General features: G+C 39.6%; 1 protein-coding gene across 2 annotated transcripts in view; it reads left to right on the forward strand.

Annotated features, from left to right (window-relative positions):
- The window catches only part of mtrr (5-methyltetrahydrofolate-homocysteine methyltransferase reductase), a 92169-nt gene that overhangs the window by 42434 nt on the left and 30570 nt on the right, over nucleotides 1–19165 (forward strand). For both annotated transcript variants that reach the window (XM_041814185.1, XM_041814184.1), the window contains exon 13: nucleotides 15088–15180. In XM_041814185.1, coding sequence (XP_041670119.1) covers nucleotides 15088–15180 — 93 coding nt within the window. The remainder of the gene's footprint in view (nucleotides 1–15087; nucleotides 15181–19165) is intronic.

Raw genomic sequence — 19165 nt, forward strand, 5'->3', positions numbered from 1 at the left:
CTTGTCACCAATTCTGTTTGGGATTTTCATGAACAGGATCTCGGGCCCATTTTCTGGTTTGTGACCTCAGAATTTCATTTCTGTTTTTGCAGGTGATGTAGGTTTGTTGGCTTCTTCAGCTGGTGATCTCCAGCAGACATTGGGGTGGTTTGCAGAACTGCAAAGCAGACAGAATTGCAAAGTGACAAGGCTAAGGGTCATAATTCTCTGCTGAAAAACGGATGATTGTATTTTCCTGCTGTGGAGTGAATCTTTGCTCCAAAGGAGGGAGTATCATGGGTTCATATTCACGAGTGTGGTTAGAATGGACTGGGAGATTGATAGGCTGATTGATGTAGCATCAGCAGTTTTGCAGACTTTGTACTGGACTGCCATGGTGAGGAAGCTAAGCAAGAAGGCAAAGTTCTCAATTTACCAGTGGATCTTCATTCCTACTCTCAGCTACAGTCACAAGCTTAAGGTAATGACCAAAAGAATGAGATTGCGGATATAGCTGGTCGAAATGAGATTCCTTAGAAATGTGGCTGGGCTAAGTTTTAGAGGGAAGATGGAAGCACAGAGATGATCATCCGAGGTGTTCTACGAGCAGAGTTGTTACTCCTTAGCATTTAAAGGGGTCAGTCAAGATGGGCATGTCCAAGTAAGAAAAGAGACCCTGAGCAGACCCAGAGCCTGCAGGAGGGATTGTAAATCCAGTATGGCTTGGGAATGTTTCAGAATACCCCAAGAGGAGTTGGTATATGTTGCTGGGGAGAGGGATGTCTGGGTTGACTTACATAGCCTGCTGCCACAGAAACCTGGCCCCAGATACATGTACTGTGTGTAAATAGTATGTGTATATGTTTTATTTCTTACATCAACCTGCCAGGGGTCTGCAAATGGAAATTAGCCTTGGGCTACAATCTGGCATATTTCCTTTTTTCTGAATGTTCATTAATATGTTTTGTTCCCCCCTTTAATAAATAAATAAATAAATAAATAAACAAGAAAATGGACGGATAAAAGAAGCAGCTGTATCAGGTCAAACTGGCTTATGACAGTTTGACCTGTAGGACTGTGAACCACAGTGCCAGCATGTGGAAGTTAACCTGCAAAGGGAAATGAAAGGCTGTTGGTTTAAGCACTGCTAATGTACCCAGTACACCAATCTGAGATTTCTCACCCTCAGTACAGGGATGCAAAATTACACCCAAGTCAAGATGAGCATCTTGATAATAGGTTTACAACAAAACTTTATTCCGATTTTTTTCCCTGTTTTATTTTTTTACTAACAAAAGAAGTCAGTTTTCTTATAATAATTCTTTTATTTCAGTTCTCTGACTTTAACTAGAACTACCCCCTGGGGATTTTATGCCTCCTGCAGGTAATCAATTGTGGGTGAAAGTGCTGTTGGGGGACAAGAAGAGCTGGTTTCTGTGGTAGTGCAATTTGTACAAGTTTTATAAACAAGGTTTGAACGTGAGGCCTAATGACCTTGACATTTGACCTCAAGAATGTAATCAGTTTATCCTTAAGTAAGGGATGGCATTTGTGAAAGTTTGAAGAAGTTCTTGAGATATCACATTTACAAGCAAGGGATGAACATGAAGCCAAATATCATTTACCTTTGACCCCTGACCTCACTAGCTGTCATTTGATGGGAGGCTTACATCTGCTGGTTAAAAAAAAACCTTTGCAACATTATTTTTGTTGAAATGCTCAGTTTTGCTTCAATCTAAAAAAAAATTGTATTGCAAGGTATCTTTACATTAATTCAGTATGGTAAATGCTACACTTTGAAATGGTTGTCTCTTTTGTTATTGAAGACTGTATTTAGCCGTTTGAAATAGCTTAAAACAGACTGAACACAATATGGTTTAAGATGAAATGTGCTTCTTTTTCCTGTCTTCTGAATGGTATCTGAACTTTTAAGTTGTCAACTAGTCTGAATTTAATTATCCATGTAATTAACAAGAAAACAAGTCCCTAATAACATCACTTAAGTTTACCAGAGGAAACCAGACATGAGTGCATCTAGATTTCGCAAAAATCACCTCAGAGAAAACAAGTGCACTTTATTATGTACTTCATCTTGCTCATGTTAAACGCATTAAAACTCTGAATGTGAAAGCAGCATATGTATAACCTGCATGTTTCTGTGTGACTCAGGCTATATCACATTAATATCTGCTCCCAGTAATGAATATCCACCATGTTTTTCTGCAGAGACAATTAAATGAGACCCCGATCCCAGGTGATAAAAGTCAACGTCATCTACATCTCATAAGTCATGATAAATCTAGCGGCCTGAGCTGTGATCACGTCAGGGATTAGTTCAGATGCCTCTCTCGTCTGAAGAGGAATGAATTAAACCCTCCTCTAAGCACAAGTTTATGACTCGGCCTGTAATGAAGAAGAGCCAGGAGTCAAAGCAGCACATGGAGCCTTATTGATTTGAAAGTAAAAAGTCCAGTAGTCCACAGCAACGTTGTTGGCGTAAATCATTGCCTGTAATTGCCAGTGAGGTAGTGTGAGGATATTGACTGTTTGCATTGCACGTCCCACTTCTCTCAGGCTTGTTAAACCTTTGCTGTCTGTCTAAATGCTCGAGGAGTGCTATCATTTGGTAAAAACGTGACATTTTCTTTAATGTACTGAGTTTCTGATTTGCCGACTGGCATTATCTGAGCATTTTCTCTATCCCAGCTTAGGAGTGTGTGTTGAAACAGGCCCTCTGCCCACCATGACTTGTTAGGAAGCAGAGTGAGCCTTTTTAGTCAGACTGACATGTCTAACTCTTGGGTGGCTTTTTATAAATGAGGTTGTGGCCCAGTCAGGTCCAATTGTCTCTAAATCCCCTGGATGTCTGCTGTGTTGTGGCAGGTGGTGTCGGTGGATGATAGCTCTGAGAGGTGACACGGCACTGACCGCAATGACCGCAGTGGTGGATTGTTTGCAGTCATGTGGGGTGAAGAGGTGTTTGCGCCTTTGGGATGCAGGAGCGCTGAAGATAGCAGACATTTTCAGACTGACCCGGTTCCACCACTTGCAGACAGACTCCTCTTCTTAATGATCAAGGTGGAGCCAGAGGGACTGTACTCTGGTAGAGAACTGCAATATGAACCAGTCATATTAGTCATACTTTGATCCCTGTAGTGCTGTCCAAACTTTGCTTTATTTAATATGAGACATCAAACTACATGTTTGAGTGTTTCATTAATGCTTTGCACTTGCAGAAACTCACTCAAATCAAAAATTCTACATTGGTTTAGGGGTGCTTTGTTTCATGACACAACAGTAAGAAAAAGATACATCAACTCAAAAACTCAGTTCTTTTTTTAATGCCATATTTTTGGCTGACTGCTGAGGTCAGCGCTACTGATAGCTATGTCTGCGTCTGAGTAAGTAAGTTAAAAACTGACTGAGTGACCCTACTTTCAGAGTCATTGTAGCACTGATGTCAGCTATGTGTCTGGGCTTAGCTACTGGACCAGTTCTAGGTTCTGTTTGAGTGGGGAAAACAGTATAAAATTACACCAGAGACCATGTACTTTAAATGCAAAAGTGGACACTTTACTAAAACATTGCACAGAATACCAAAGAACTATTTTTACATAACAATAACAGTCTTACACCTGTTAATACGCTCCTGCAGGTAAGGTAAAACAGGAAAAATAAAATTCAATTTAACTTTTGTTCCCTTTTCTAGGTTCTCTATTTTAAATCAGACCGGTCTGTAAGTAGTTAGTGTTTCTATTTAGGTCCAAGGTTTGTTCCTATTTTGAGTTTAGTTAGTCTCCTGAGTTAACTCTTTCCTTTACTTCTTTAACAGGTAAGAAGGTACATCACATGAAAATGAAGTTAAACACAATTATACTAGCTTCACAAAACAGTAATCATGAACAGATCACAGCGTAAACATGGCACTTCAAATTCAGTTCAGGTTTAGCTCAAAGTTATAGTCTCAACTTCAGTTCAGTTCAAAGTAATCCTCTTGGTTCAGTTCAGTTCAAGTTAGCTTCTTAGATTCAGTTCAGGAACAAAAGGATCCGATATTCCTACCGCTCTGGCAGCGAATTCTCCAACAGTCCAACCGTAGCAGCGGATTCCCACACCAGCACGATGAAGAGTTCTTGCTTCTAGAAACGTCTTCCACGGGTTTAGCTCGCCATCTTGCCTCCTGCGTCGGGCGTTGCTACTCCACACACGACGGGGAAAACAGTCTATTTTTCTCAGCAAGTTTCAAAGTAAACAAAAACCAAAGCTGTTGTACTTAGCTCAAAAACATTCTTCTAAAATCAACAACCTTGTAGACATGAAGTTCAGTCCTAGGACAACTTTTTTCAAAGTGTCTGCTAGCTAGTTTTCCCGTAGCATAGACTAGCTCCCGCTTCTCCCTGCGTGTTTATCTCTCCTGCACTCCTGCACGCAGGCAACAAAAGGACCCCCGTTTCTTAAAGGGGAAGCGTCACTTAAATTTGTAACAGCCACACATTTAATCATTCTCCATTAAAGGTGCTGTCTAAACGCTTTTAACCAACTTTAGATGGATTAAATGTATATACTTTTTAACATTGGTGTTATTGATGCCTTTTTGCTTGTAAATAGTTTGTTTTTTAAGAGAGAAGTAACTTCTTTAACTAATCAACATGCATTTTAACCAAGCTTTAGCAGGTGTTACCCAGTTTTTTTTTATTTATTTATTATGTCATACTTGTTAAAGCGGGTTACATCATACTATACAGTGTTGCGCTATGGGCGGGGTTTAGTTTTACTGACAGCTCTCTAATGGCTGCCTCCACTCCTGGAAAGACCTCTGATGTAGCTTTAGTATTGCGTCTTTTTTACTAGAACTGGACCATGTTTCTGTATGAAATTAGAATTAAAACAACCCTAAAGGCTTTTAATGTTGGGAAAGATGTTTTCGATCGTCTGCTGTGTTAGTGCTGTTAGAGCTTTACAAACTTCCCTCTGCTCCGTTCCTATTCATTCCTTATGGCTGTCCCCCACTACGTGACTCCCCACAGACATTCTGGATCACGTGCTTCCCACGAATGTATAGTTGGGCTGCTCAATTATGACAAAAAATCTGATAATTTCAATTAATATTGAAGTCATGATCATTTGACAGAGTTAATCATTGATCCTACAACATCTGTTTCACATGCATAATCATACTTAATTGAACTCTTTGAAAACAGGAAATGATGGCACACTGCACAGTATTTATTGAATCTCTGTGAACTTGTTTTCACGAGCATGAGTAGTAAAGTAGTAAAGTAGTAACTGTAATGGGAAGCTGATTAATAGCAAAGCACATGTTTCTGGTGCTTTTCAGTAAACTTTGGATGCAATTGAGAAAGTTGCTACCATTCTGTCTCAGAGGAGGAGCTTCATGGTCTTTGCTATCTCTGAGTTCTGAAGATGTCATGGAGAGTTTTATTTGTACAAAATAAAATAAAAATTCTTGTGAGCTCCCATGAGCATAGGTTACTTTCTGGTACACACCAGAAATGTAGTTTTCTATTTTGCAGTCCGTGTCCCTTTAGGGGCTTCATATCTAAGCACCAGTCTAAAAAGTTATGAATTGGTGAAGATGTGAGGCAGTTGAGGCTAGGGCTGGGTGATGTATCGAGTATATTCGATGTATCCCGGCTTTTGCCATGCACGATGTATAAAATGGCTATATCGCAAACATCTGAGTATAAATTATTGGAGGTGAGTTAGCGGGGAGTTAGCAGAGTTTTGAGACGGACAACAAGAAACAGCGCTGGGTCTGCAGTGTTGAGCAGTCGTTAAACTTTGAAAAGGAAGAGGTCGTGATATTCGTTAAAATACGCCACAAGATGACTCCGAGATAACAGGGATAGTAACACAACACGTTGCTAAAGACATGAGCCCAGTGTTGTTGAAAACCAGGATTTAGAAATATCATAAAGACACTTAACCCAGAAGACGAGATTTGCCTGGGCGCGAGCATTTTGCTGAAAACTCCCTGCCAGAGTCGTACATGTCGGAGAGAGGATGACCCAGCAGCAGACAAATGTGATCCACTTCTCCACAACTACAGAACCTTATCTCAGACTAACAGTTCAAAACACCGACAATGAGGAGTTAAAATGTTCCGGCCTCCAAGCTTTTTCCCATGATCACACAGGAGAGCTTCTTGAATAAGGTCTAAAGATGCTCCCATGTTATGAACTTGTCAGAAACTGGTCCGGCATTCATCAGAATGGATAACTGACTAATATAATCACAGCTGGGAGCCTGAATGATGGACTAGACTGCAGGGGTTTGGCCTTTGGCTGCATGCAGGATTGGTGAGTTTTGTGTAGGTTTGCTTCACCCTTAATGAGGAAATAATCATTTTATAATCAGCAATAATAAACATAACTCAAAACATTTCAGGACTTTCCATACACTAAAATACAGAGTATTTCAGGATTTATTTATTTTTGATTTATTAGTAAAATATAAAATGAAGTCCTTTTCAAAATGAAACTGCTAAATTTGACTTTATATTGATTTCTGCAAACAATTTTATTAAAAATCTAATAGAACAGTCTATTTTTATCACGTAACTAGTGTCATTTGGGGCCGAATTTATTTTAATCCATGTTTATTTGTCACTATTTGGAGCATAACACACATGAACTATCACATCATCTCCAGTGTCTCCTCATTCCCCCCCCACATCCTTTCCCTCTTGCCAGCTGCGTATTGTGCCCGAGGATTGTAAAAACCTGTCATGGAGCGCACCGCATTATACAGAATCTTACTTGAGATTCCAAACAAAGCCTTGGCGGCTGACACTGCACTCTGATAGGAGATAAGAACTGCCAGTTTGTCAACAGGACACTGTATCTGCCTCCAGGCCTAAGAAGGGTCCTGTTAGCAACAAAACAACACAGGGACACTTCGATCTGCCCACCCCTCCTACCTCCACCTCACACCCCTGCTGTTAATCAATGGCTGTTTTCAAAAGTACTTTGTATGAGTTTTTAACTCCAATAACAAGTGGAAGAAGAGTCTTTAAAGGTCAGAGGCTCACTGGTGGTTCCAGGAGATTTTAATAAGCCCTCCGCCCAATACCCTGGTATTGATTGCTGTGCTTTTGAGTGGAAGGATTTCATGATAATGTGATTTTCAGAGTGTTTCTATTCAGCACGGAGCTGTAACAGTTAAACAACTATTGTATTTTGACTGAATGGATAGCTTGAAATACTCTGTTTTCGGCTTGAAGAAGCCTTTTGCTTTGGAAGAAGTATCAGTTTGCTCAGTTTCTGCTAAGGTTTGAAGGCATGCTTGGCACATTCAGTATGAAAACTTTTATTAAAGTTTGTGTGAACAATTATTAAGCTTTCATTATTAGGATAACAACTCAGCTGATTACAAGCACACTACAGCATCTTGCTCCCTCCTGTGTTATGAAAACATTTAGCATTCAGCACGTTTTATATATATGGTTTCTATTCTGCAGTGTAATTTCACTGATTAAGCCTCAAGCTGTTGTTGTATTTAAGCTTTTCTGTTTTGTATTTTCATGCCCAAAAAAGCTGTTCTGAACCTCTCGCATGGAGCTGCAAAGAAAGCAGATGATAGATATGAGATAATTGGGATGTTTACCAAGTCTTTCACCTCAGCTTTCCTCACAGTTTCCCCCTCCTGCTGATCATCTGAATGGCGCTGAAAAGCAACCGCTTCTGATTTCGACCCCAAGTGGAGTGCTCTGTAGATGCTGCCTTTCCCCCCTGGGATTGTATTGCAGGCTGTTATAGTGTGGGCATGTGATGTGATGTGATTTGTATTCAGAGAAAGGCGCCGGTGTGGTCTGCTCAGAATGGAATCCAGGTTTTTCATATTGGTATTGATCCCTTTAGGGCAGGCGGCGAGAGGAGGGAGACGAGACCACTAAAATGAGTTTACTCGAGGCTGTTTGCAGATCAGAAGAATCTGGTCCAGGATGCTAATGGATGGGATCTGAGGGTTTGGATCCAGTCAGTCACACAGCTCTGTTACCAAATCCCAGACACAGACAGAAAGTTCAAACTAACTTATTAAGCAAAGTATGTTTATTAGCTGGTCAACTTTTTAATCTAATTGATGAGGGAAATGGTTTGCTCTGTTAATTGTTTTGTTTTTATTTACAGCCCTTATCAGTGAAGAGCTGCAATCACAGGCATTGTTGTCAATTAAAAATGTTTTATATGCTTTAGTCAATGAAATGTCAGATCTCTCCATACTGTCCTTCTTTTTCATCGTGCTGTCAGAAAAACATAGCGCTAACGAGAGTTTTGAAAGCCTCGCCAGTGGGGAAGCAACATTGTTTTTTTGTTCCAGCATGAAACTGATTCATTTCACTTCAGTTTTTTCACTCAAGTTGCTGAAGAAAAGAGAATCTCCATTGTTTTTCTGAAGTTGTTCGAAAGCAACATAATCAACTTTTAAGTGTGTGTACAATTATAACCAGAATGACAGCAGCTGGCTCAGCAACAAAAAGCATCTTTCTTTTGAGATTTGCTCTTAGTAATTTTTGCAGTTGCTCTTTTCCCCTGGAAAATATGAAAATGTTGGTGGCCCATCCTGAGGGCCTTCTTATCATGGGTCCAATGATACGCTTTAGGAAGTTTCATTCACTTTCTCTTGATATACATGATCTGTTAAGTGAGCAAACACATCTTGTTGATACTATTCTTTTGCTTCAATGTTCACTTTTAGGGTGCTGTACAACTGCAAAAGCTCAAATCTTTTAAAATGTGTATGCCTATTTTCTTTTTTAAAAATCTCATTACTCTTACTTTAAGCCAAACTTACCAGACATTTGTAGATCAACATCTTATATGAAGATATAAAAGGCAAATATAAGGCCTGAATTACTTAAAAGAAGTAAAAAAAAATGCTAATGGGGCAACAACTTTACTTTCCAGATGTCTTAAAGTGAGATGTTGCATCTAAATTAGTATTTAGTGATGATTTGCTGTACTGTCAAAAGTTATTTAGTTTTTGCCCTGATGGCAGAGTTGTTGTCTTATAAGATTCAGGATTTGTTTTTCTGTTTATATCATGGAATAAGGTGTTTATCTAGACTCAGTGTGGGTGTGCCTTATTGAAAAGGTAAAGAGATATTTTTGACCTGAAAAATCAGACAAATACACTTCGTAAGAAATTAGTTCATGCAATGTGGCTAATGCAGAAGCCAATCAATATCCCCATGTTTCTCCCTGGCTTCCTGCTTCTAAAGGGAAAATGGAAATAGGCTTCAAGAACCAAGCAGCGCTCATCTAGCAATTTCCTGGGAAACTAAATTAGAGTATAAGAAGTGTATGTTCAAGAATAATTTGGATATCTCAGAAATAAATGTGTTCACACATGCAGTATTGCAAAAATTGTATTTCTCATGGTTGCTAATTTATTCCATGTATTGAAAAAAGATTCATGCCACTTAAAGATTGCGTCACTATTATGATGTCACTTACTTCAGTGGTTGGCAAATGTACTACTGCTGACTTTAGGCTGCTATGCATTCTGGGGGGATGTCTGCTCTGAGGTTATTGAAATGACATTCACTCAGACTATCTAAAATCATGACAAAAACCATATGAATGATTCATACAAAGGTGTTTTGGTATAACACTTGTGTTATCATCACAAAGTGAAATATTTTAAGACTTTTTGAGTTTAAATGATGATTTTGGCTTACAGCTCACAAATAAACCCATTAGTTTAGAGTATTAGAATATCACAAAAAAAATGATTTATAATACAGAAATTTTGATCTTCTGTAAAACAATGCTCGTTCATGCACTCAGTAATTAGTTACAGCTCCTTTTGCACAATTTACTGCAGCTACAATCACTGGCCACTTTATTGGGTACACCTGTTCAATTGCATGTTGACATAAATCAGCCAATCACATAGCAACAACTCAGTGTGTTAAGGCATTGTAGACAGGGTCAAGACGACTCTCTGAAATTCAAACTTAGCATCAGAATGGGGAAGAAAGGGGATTTAAGTGAATTTGAACAGGGCAAGGTAGTTGATGGCAGACGGGCTGGTCTGATTATTTCAGAAACTGCTGATCTACTGTGATTTTTCCACACAACCACCTCTAGGGTTTACAGAGAATGGTATTGTGGATGAAAATGCCTTGTTGATGTCAGAGGTCAGAGGAGAATGGGCACACTGGTTCAGGATGATAGAAGGGCAACAGTAACTGAAATATCAGCTTTTTACAACCAAGGTATGCTGAGGATCATCTCTGAATGCACAACGCATAGAACCTTGAAGCAGATGGGCTACAGCAGCAGAAGACCACACCAGGTGCCACTCCTTTCAGCTAAGAGCAGGAAACTGAGGCTACAGTTTACATGGGCTCACCAAGAGTGGGAAATAGAAGATTGGAAAAATGTTGCCTGGTCTGATGAGTCTTGACTTCAGCTGTGAAATTCAGATGGTAGGGTCAGAATTTGGCATAAACAACATGAAAGCATCACTCAATCCTGCTTTGTATCAACGGTTCAGGCTGGTGGTGGTGTAATGGTGTGGGGGAGATTTTCTTGGCATACTTCTGCCCCCTTAGTACCAGATGAACATCATTTAGACGCCACAGCCTACCAGGGTATTGCGGCTGACCACGCCCATACATTTATGACCACACTGTACCTTCTGATCATGAAGGCTACTTCCAGCAGGATAATGCATCATGTCACAAAGATCAGACCATCTTAAACTGGTTTCTTGAATATGACAACAAGTTCGTTGTACTCCAGTGGCCTCCACAGTCACTAGATCTCAATCCGATAGAGCTCCTTTGGGATGTTGTGGAATGGGAGGTTCACGGAATGGATGTACAGCCAACAAATCTGCAGTAACTTTGAGATGCTATCATGTCAGTATGGACCAAAAACTCAGAGGAATGTTTCCGACACCTTGATGAAACTATAGTATACTTTACTTTATTGTTGAGTCTGGTGCCTCTCATCATCCTCTTGACATTTCCCCCGAGGTTCTCTGTGGGGGTCAGGTCAGTTGAATGGTCAATCAAGCACAGTAATACCATGGTCACTGAACCAGTTTCTGGTAGTTCTGGCTTCACTACAAGATAAGAATAAAAAAACGTACTTGTCCCGTAGCCGTAGACAACAATCAACAGCATACCAATTACATAAGAACACTTGGACCTAAGATATTGAGTATCGATAAATAATTCCCTAAAAATCTAGAATATAAACACCATTAGATTCTTGGAGTACCACTGTTGGCAGATGCCAAGCCCTCCTGGGAAAGGACATCAGTATTTCCATAAAGCCTCTCAGTACACCACTTCCCACATTATTATGCAAATGACATTTTTCTTTTATTTTCATAAATATTAATGCAAATGACAGAATATTTTTCAAGTCATCATAATTCAAATGTTTTTCAAAAGAACTTCATAATGATAACCATTATTTTAGGAAAAAATCTCAAAATGCACTGTTCCACACTGTTCGCATGTTCAAATGATGCAAGAATAGTGAAGGTGATATCAAAGAAGGGCTCCTATGTTAACATGGAACTTGGCCTGTAAAGATATTTTTGATTGAAATAACTTTTGATTTCAGTAAATATGATCTCCTAATGCTGTAAATTCAATAAATGACCATTTTCAGTTCTTTGCAACCCATAAAATCTTTTAAAACTCTGTTTTGCATAATGATATGGAACAGTGCATTTTGAGATTTTTATTTTTAAAAAAATAATGGTTATCATTATGGAGTTTGTTGTAAAACACTTGAATTATGCTCTAAAGGCTGATGACTTGAAAAATATTGTCATTTGCATTAATATTTATGAAAATAAGAGAAAAATGTTATTTGCATAATAATGTGGGAAGCAGTGTAGATGGAAGCCTGAAGTGCTCTAAAATCTCCTGGTAGATAGCTGACAGTGTTGACTCTGGACTTGATAAAGCACAATGGACCAACAGCAGCAAATGACATGGCACCCCAAACCATCACTGACTGTGGAAACTGAACAAAAAGGGACTTCAAGCCTCTTGGATTCTGGGCCTTTCTGATCTTCCTACAGACTCTGGAACCTTGATTTCCAAATGAAATTGAAAATTGGCTTTCATCTGAAAACAGAACTTTGGACCACTGAGCGGCAGTCTAGTTCTTTTTCTCCTTAGCCAAAGTGACATGCTTATGGCACTGCAATTTAGGATTGGCTTGACACTAGGAACACAACACTTCTAGCCCATTCCTTGGACCCGTCTGCATGTGGTGGCTCTTGATACACTGACTCTAGTCTCAGTCAACTCCTAAAGCTCCCCTAAGTTCCTGAATCTGCTTTGTTTGACAATCATCTGATGGCTGCACTCATCCCTGTTCCTTGTGCACCTTTACTCACCACCAGAGGTTGCACTTGACTTTTTGTTGTTCGTCATTTTGACGGAAAGGGTCGTAAAAATTCCATCATACCAATTTATAATCTGTCATAATTTTCTCTTTAATATATATAGATATAATAGATTGCAATATGACTTTATTAGTGTGTAATTAATGTAGCACCCTTTCCCAACTTATATTTAAAGAACAATCTTTGAGGTTCTGCATTTTTAATGGCATTGAGAGAAAGATAAACACAGCAGCACGTTTATTCCTCTTTGTTTTTTACAAAGTGATGGTGATGCAACAATCCCTGTCTTCAAGCAAGCAACTATAAACTGCGCCATGTAAGATATCACATAGTTTTAAGGATATTTTTAATGTCTAGATGTTGTAGTTTGACAACCACAACTGATAACAAGTTGTTAAAAGGCTGCACTGTGGAGACATGCGCATTTTTCTCTGCTCCACAGGAAACGTAATCTGACAAAACGTCACACTCGGATCTTGCACACTGAGTCAGGCAAGTTAGTATTTGCCTTTACTGAGAAAAATTTGTTAAATGTGGCAAATAGTTTCGTACTGTGAGCCTCCATTGCTGCCCCCTCCCTCTGGAACTCACTCCCTAAACATATCCAAGACTGTACAGACTCATCCAGATTCAAACCAATGCTAAAACTGACCTTTTTAAACTGGCTTTTAATGTTTGATTCTGTTGTTGTCTTGTCACTTTGCTGCTTGTTTGTTCGCCTGTTGTTTGTTTGGCTGTTATGTTGTCTTTTGTTTTTGGTAAGTAATGTCGTTTAACTATTGTACAGTGTCTGATTTTTTGAAAAGCACTTTATAGATAAAGTGTATCATTATTATCAAATATATCATTAAGTAACGACATCCCAAAAAGTGTGAACCCATATCCTCACTGGGTTTGTTGTTCTTAGTTTTGTGTTCACCTTGTCATGACTGCATTTTCTTTTAGCTTATTTGTTATGCTTAGAAGTCCCTGACACCCTTTCAAAAAGATAAGACAATATAAACTATTTTTGATCCTCGGGAAAATTTGGTTATTACAACAGCTCAACAGCAATTAGCAATATTTAACAAAAGTAAGAAATAAAATGTGCAAACAATACTCAAAAACAGCATAACCAAAATTAGCAATAATGTGAATAACAAAAATAATAACAATCACATTAATATTTATGTATTTATGTGTGTACTAACCTGGCACACCAGAAGGATCTGTTTCACACATCCATCTGGTAAACCACTCATACACAGCGTTTGGGAAGAGGCAGAGCCTTTGAAAAAAACTCAGAAGGTGATTGGATGAACGTTCTGTCTGACGCGTCATTACGGGCCAATCAGAGCAACAAAACACATGACATAGCCGCTACTGAGGAGTAAAGTCCATAGAGAACTGCTTAACGTGAACCATGGCGACTGTAGACATGTCAGTTCACGACTTCGGTCGTTTTTGAAAAGAAGACAACCCACTGCTGTTCTTTGTTCTTCTTTTAACAAAGAAATGTCGTCAAGTTCTGATAAAACTGGCGCTTTAGCAGCATCCACACTAATGTCTTCCTCCATAATTGCATCGGCCTCTTCTCCCTGCTTGCTTGCTTGGCACTCTTCCTGTTTATTTGTTCACTTCAATTCCAGTCACAAGTGTGAGCACTCAGACCTAAAGTAAACCAGTCCTTTCTCCTAGAACGACAGGGATTTGGAAAAAATGGAAAAACAATAACTGTTTATAGAGTCAGCACCTGCTCTGAATTAACCCTGAAACTGGTTCAGTGTAGGGTTGAGAGACATGGATGCAGTCAGTCAGAAGGGTGCTGTGGTTTGTTTTGATTGAACAGACTGGTGCTATAGTGCGACATCTACTGGACACCTTTGCTGAAAGTCGAATATAATAACTTTAAGTATTGTGCTTTTATAATCCCAACTCCATTAAAGTTGAGAATTGACTGCCATTTAAACTTTAACGACTGGAAAAGCACACAGCTGAATTTAGTCTGTTTGTGACTATCAAAGATTTGGGTTCAGCGGATCGAACACCTTATCCTGGGAGAGCAGCAGTGCAATACAAAGAGCCAATCCCTCCCTGTGGCATTCCTCAGCTCCACATCCTGGCTGGTCACTTTTCTCCCCCCTCTCTCTCTCTCCAGACGGGGGCAACAGATAACACAGAGCTCTTTAGAGGCTCTACTGACTGATGGCATCATGAAAGGTTGAGGGTCAAATGTTGTTATCAGGAAGAGAACTGTCACCTTTGCAGCAGGTGTGTGCCTCAGATACCGGCACCCTCAGAGCTGCTTTGTGTGTGGTATATTTTCGTCGCCTGCAAAGGATTCTGGGAGCTTTGCCAAACTTCTGGGTCACAAGAGGAATCACTTTGGCAGGGGCCTTTTTTCTTTGCATGCAAGCAGAGTTGTACACACACAACATACCCACAGCACAGGCTGCAGTTTCATTTTCAGTAAGTGTTTATAGTGATGGCCTCCATCCTTCTGTTTGGGTGAAATTTAATAATACATATAATGTCCTCGCTGCAGCGCACACAGTCATTTCCCTACAGTAGGCAATTGTAGCACTCGATGTACTGTCATTGCAGACAGTGCATAATGGTGTCACTACTCTTCTTTAACCTCCGCTGCGAGGAAGGACTCTTTCTCCTCCATCTGGCTGGGTCGTCTGTGAGTATTGATTGACTGCTAACATCCGTTTGTTTGACTTTCAGAGAAAAAGAGAGGCAGGAGAAGCCCAAGGCCATGTTTGGTGAGACCTGGCTGTTCTTTGGTTGTCGACACAGAGACAGAGACTTCCTGTTTAGGTAAGCTGTTTCTTTTTTCAGATCAGTTATTACACAAAGAGCCCATATATTAACACATTTACATGTTCCATAGATAATTTTCTTCCATCCTTTGTGAGTCAGACAAACTTCACCTTTCCTCTGCATAGTAGGTGTATAGAATCCTTGACCTGTACAACAAACATCTCTATGTGTATACATTATGTGGGTGTTCTTTACTCAGCTCCCACATGAGTGTGGTGTACACTACTAAGCAATGATCTCAAGGATGTCTTTTAAGATGTAAGGGGAAAACATAGCCAAGGTCTTAACATATGATTGAAAAGGCAGCTGCTTCTTATTGCATGGGTATACAATTGTTATTCAAGGCAGAAATTGGCATTGGAGATATGTGGCTTTTATGATGACTAGATCCTGATATACATTTATGTCAAGTGTCAAATTCAGAGTCTTTAAAATATCCATATTTGTTGGGAAACATAATGGAATGGTTATGGTATGGTTGTGAACTGAGGTTGGGATTGAGTTTTATAAATACATTCAAGATAGGAAGAGAGAGACAGTGAAAAATCCAGTTTACAGTATATGGATGTGGGGTGTGTACAAGTAAAGGAATAGTTTAAGTGGAAGAAATAGAGATAAAAAGCTAATAATAAATAATAAAGAAAGAATGAAAGAGAAAAAAATGGAACCCAACAAAACAACAAAACAAATATTTACATGATATGATAGTTGTATAGTAGTAATAATATAATGACAGTATAGTAATAATCATCCCTAAACCAAGGTAGTGAAAAAAGATAGATTTGATAAATAAATACAATTAAAATGAAAAAAAATAACAGTCATACAATAATAATACTACCAAATACTGACCACTAGGAAGAGGGGCTTACGGTCAGTGAAGAAGATGGCAGCATAAAACTTTTCTCCCAATAGCTAGCTTTAAACCAACTCCCAGTAATCCATTAAAACACTTGTTAACCAGATTCAATGAGCGGGGGAGTTGAAACCAGAGGTAAGAAGAAACGTGAACAAGAGAAAGGACATTATTCTAACTAGGGCTGACAGCTTTAATTCGATTGGTCGATTAAGTGGTCAAAAAGCTTTAGTTCGACCAAGATCACCCTGGTCACCGAATCGCCCCGCCCCCCCAAGACGTTGGTCTGTGGGCAGAAGCGTGTGAGCAGCTGACAGAGAGAGACGTGCTGCTGCGGACAGGAGCAATGCAGCTCTAGGAATTCCAGGTAGAGAAGCACACAAAGCTAGCAGAGTGGGATATTTTCTGATTTTTTACAGCATGAACGCTCAGAAACAACACATCAACTCGTCACAAAGGTTCATTCAACCTTTATTTAATCTCGAAGAATTCATTGAGGGTGTTCCCTCATTTTCAATGATGTCGAGAGTACAACCAATAAAATGCATCAAGAAGTGATACAAAGAATATCAACAAAACAATTAAAAACAGTTACATTCAAAAGCAGAGTAGTTCACAATCATAGTTTTAAACTGACCAATAGGGACAAGCGCTTGCAGTTTAAATGTTTGTTGTAAAGCATTCCAAGTGAACGCAGCAGAGAAGCTGAAAGCGGTTCTTCCAAATACAGTGTTTGCTCGAGGAACATCAAGCATCAGGAAGTTACTGGATCTGGTTGAGTACTGATTGTGAGACTGATTTAACAGAGATGTGATATATGATGGCATATTACCAAGTAGGGCTTTGTAAATGAGTAAGTACCAATGTCTGTCATGTCTTACAGACAGGGGTGCCCAGCCCACCTTTTCATATAGAGTGCAATGATGAGTGGAGTAGCCTTGACCAGAGATGAATCTGAGGGCTGAGTGATAAATGGAGTCCAGGGGTTTAAGAGTAGAGGCAGAGGCGTTCCTATAAACAACATCTCCATAATCTAAAACAGATAAAAAGACAGCTTCATTGATACGTTTCCTACTTAACAATGGGAAGTTAGTTTTATTCCTGTAAAAAAATCCAATTTTTTGTCTTAACTTGCTGGCCAGGGAGTCGATATGAAATTTGAAGGTGAGTTTTTGATCTAACCAAATACCAAGATATTTATACTCAGATACTCTTTCAATGCTGTGTCCTGTTAAAGTGGTAATGTGAACATTATTGTCGTTGATGTCTGTGGCTATGGAGAAAAGCATGAATTTGGTCTTACTAGGATTGAGAACCAGTCTTAAATCAAACAGATCGTGTTGTATTGCGTGTGTAATTGATTGAAGTTTTGCTGGAGGGTTTGAATGGCTGAATGTGCGGTATTGGCAAAACAATATAAAATTGGATCATCAGCGTAAAGGTGGGTGTTACAATCTCTTACAGAGGATGTGATATTGTTGATATATATTGTAAATAATAAAGGACCCAGTATTGAACCTTGCGGTACACCTTTTGAAAGAGGCAAGTACACAGAGCGACAATTATCAACAACAACACATTGATCTCTCTGTGAAAGGTAGTCCTGGAACCATTTACAGCCTAGAGAGTCAAAACCAATTTCTCTTAACCTTTCAAGGAGCAAGGAATGGTCAACAGTATCAAAAGCTTTAGTTAAGTCTACAAATAAAGCAGCACAGTATTTCCTCTGGTCTAACTGAGAAATTATATCATTTGTGACAGAAGTGACAGTGCAGGCTGTTTGTACTGAAGTGGCGCTGCTGAGTCTCTCTGCTCTGCCCTCCCTCACTGCATCAACTCCCACGGTCAGTTTAATTCACCTGTCGGAAAATAGGCTGCGTAGTATCACCTCTTTTTATAAGCCCCGTTAAAGTGTTCACATTAGCGTTAGCTTCTCTTACAGCCACACAGAAAGGAGAGGTGACAAAAGGTGATGTCTGCTGGTCTTAAGTCCCGACAAGCGAACTTTTTTCCTCTCACCTACGTAAATAAACGCTGCATGCCGTCTGCTTTATGCTCATCTATGACACAGCGCGGGCTGGATCAGGTGAAAATGTTAATAGTTACCATTATAAATGGATGAAAAACAATGATCTGAGGTTATTTTGTAGGCTGTATGAGTTTGAAGAGTTACCGCGTCGGGATCACGGAGATCAGAGGCAGGTGGGCGCTGATCGTCTCTCAGTTAATTCTATAGTAAGACGTGATGAGCCGAAAAGACGTATTAATGCTTCCAAAGGCCTGTTACCTTCGTTTAGGGATCATTTAGAGTACCAGGCAGGTGCAGTGAGGAGCCTGGATGGATTGAATTAGTCCCCAAAGATGATTTTTTATTTATTTATTTATTTATTTATTTTTTAGCTGAACAATTAATCAATTAATTGGCGCCTGGGTGCGATTTTGGTCGACCAAGTTTTTCTTTGGTTGACTACAGCCCTAATTCTAACACAATGGACCAGTCCAAAGATGAACGGGGGCAACTTGCTAATGCTAACCAGCTAGATGTGACCATGCGCTCGGGGCTCGAGGCAATCAGCAAAGAGATACGTGACCTCAGAACCGAAATGAAAAGGACTTTACCAACCTCAAAGAACAAGTCACAAAGGACGTCAAACAAGAAATCAGCAAATTAAAGCAGGAAATATACCAACAGCTCTCTGCTGACACTAAAACTTTACAAGCACATGGAACTCAAATCGCAGAAGCAGAGGACGGCATCGCTGAAATGGAGACATGGAACATGGAGGTAAAGAAGGTGCTCTGTAAATCACTTAAACATCAGAAAATGCTCCAAGACAAACTGAACAATGTCGAGGGGAGGAGGGAGCTGTATACAAACACAAAGGCTATTATTTGGTAAGACCTCATAAAATTTCACAATCAGACTATCGGGAAAGTTTAACAGATATAAAATGTTGGACAAGTAGTTATGTGTGAAAGTTTTTTTCCCACCACTGCTGAGGATTTCCCCTCTACCCGCCAACAGGGTTAGCAAAGCACCCTTTTTTGGAAGTCATCCGTTTCTGTTTTCTTGTTTGGGGTTTATGGGCCAGTTGTTAAGGCCTATTTGGTAAGTTGTTTTCAGGG

Source organism: Cheilinus undulatus, linkage group 19, assembly GCF_018320785.1.
Source record: "Cheilinus undulatus linkage group 19, ASM1832078v1, whole genome shotgun sequence".
NCBI classification, from domain to species: domain Eukaryota; kingdom Metazoa; phylum Chordata; class Actinopteri; order Labriformes; family Labridae; genus Cheilinus; species Cheilinus undulatus.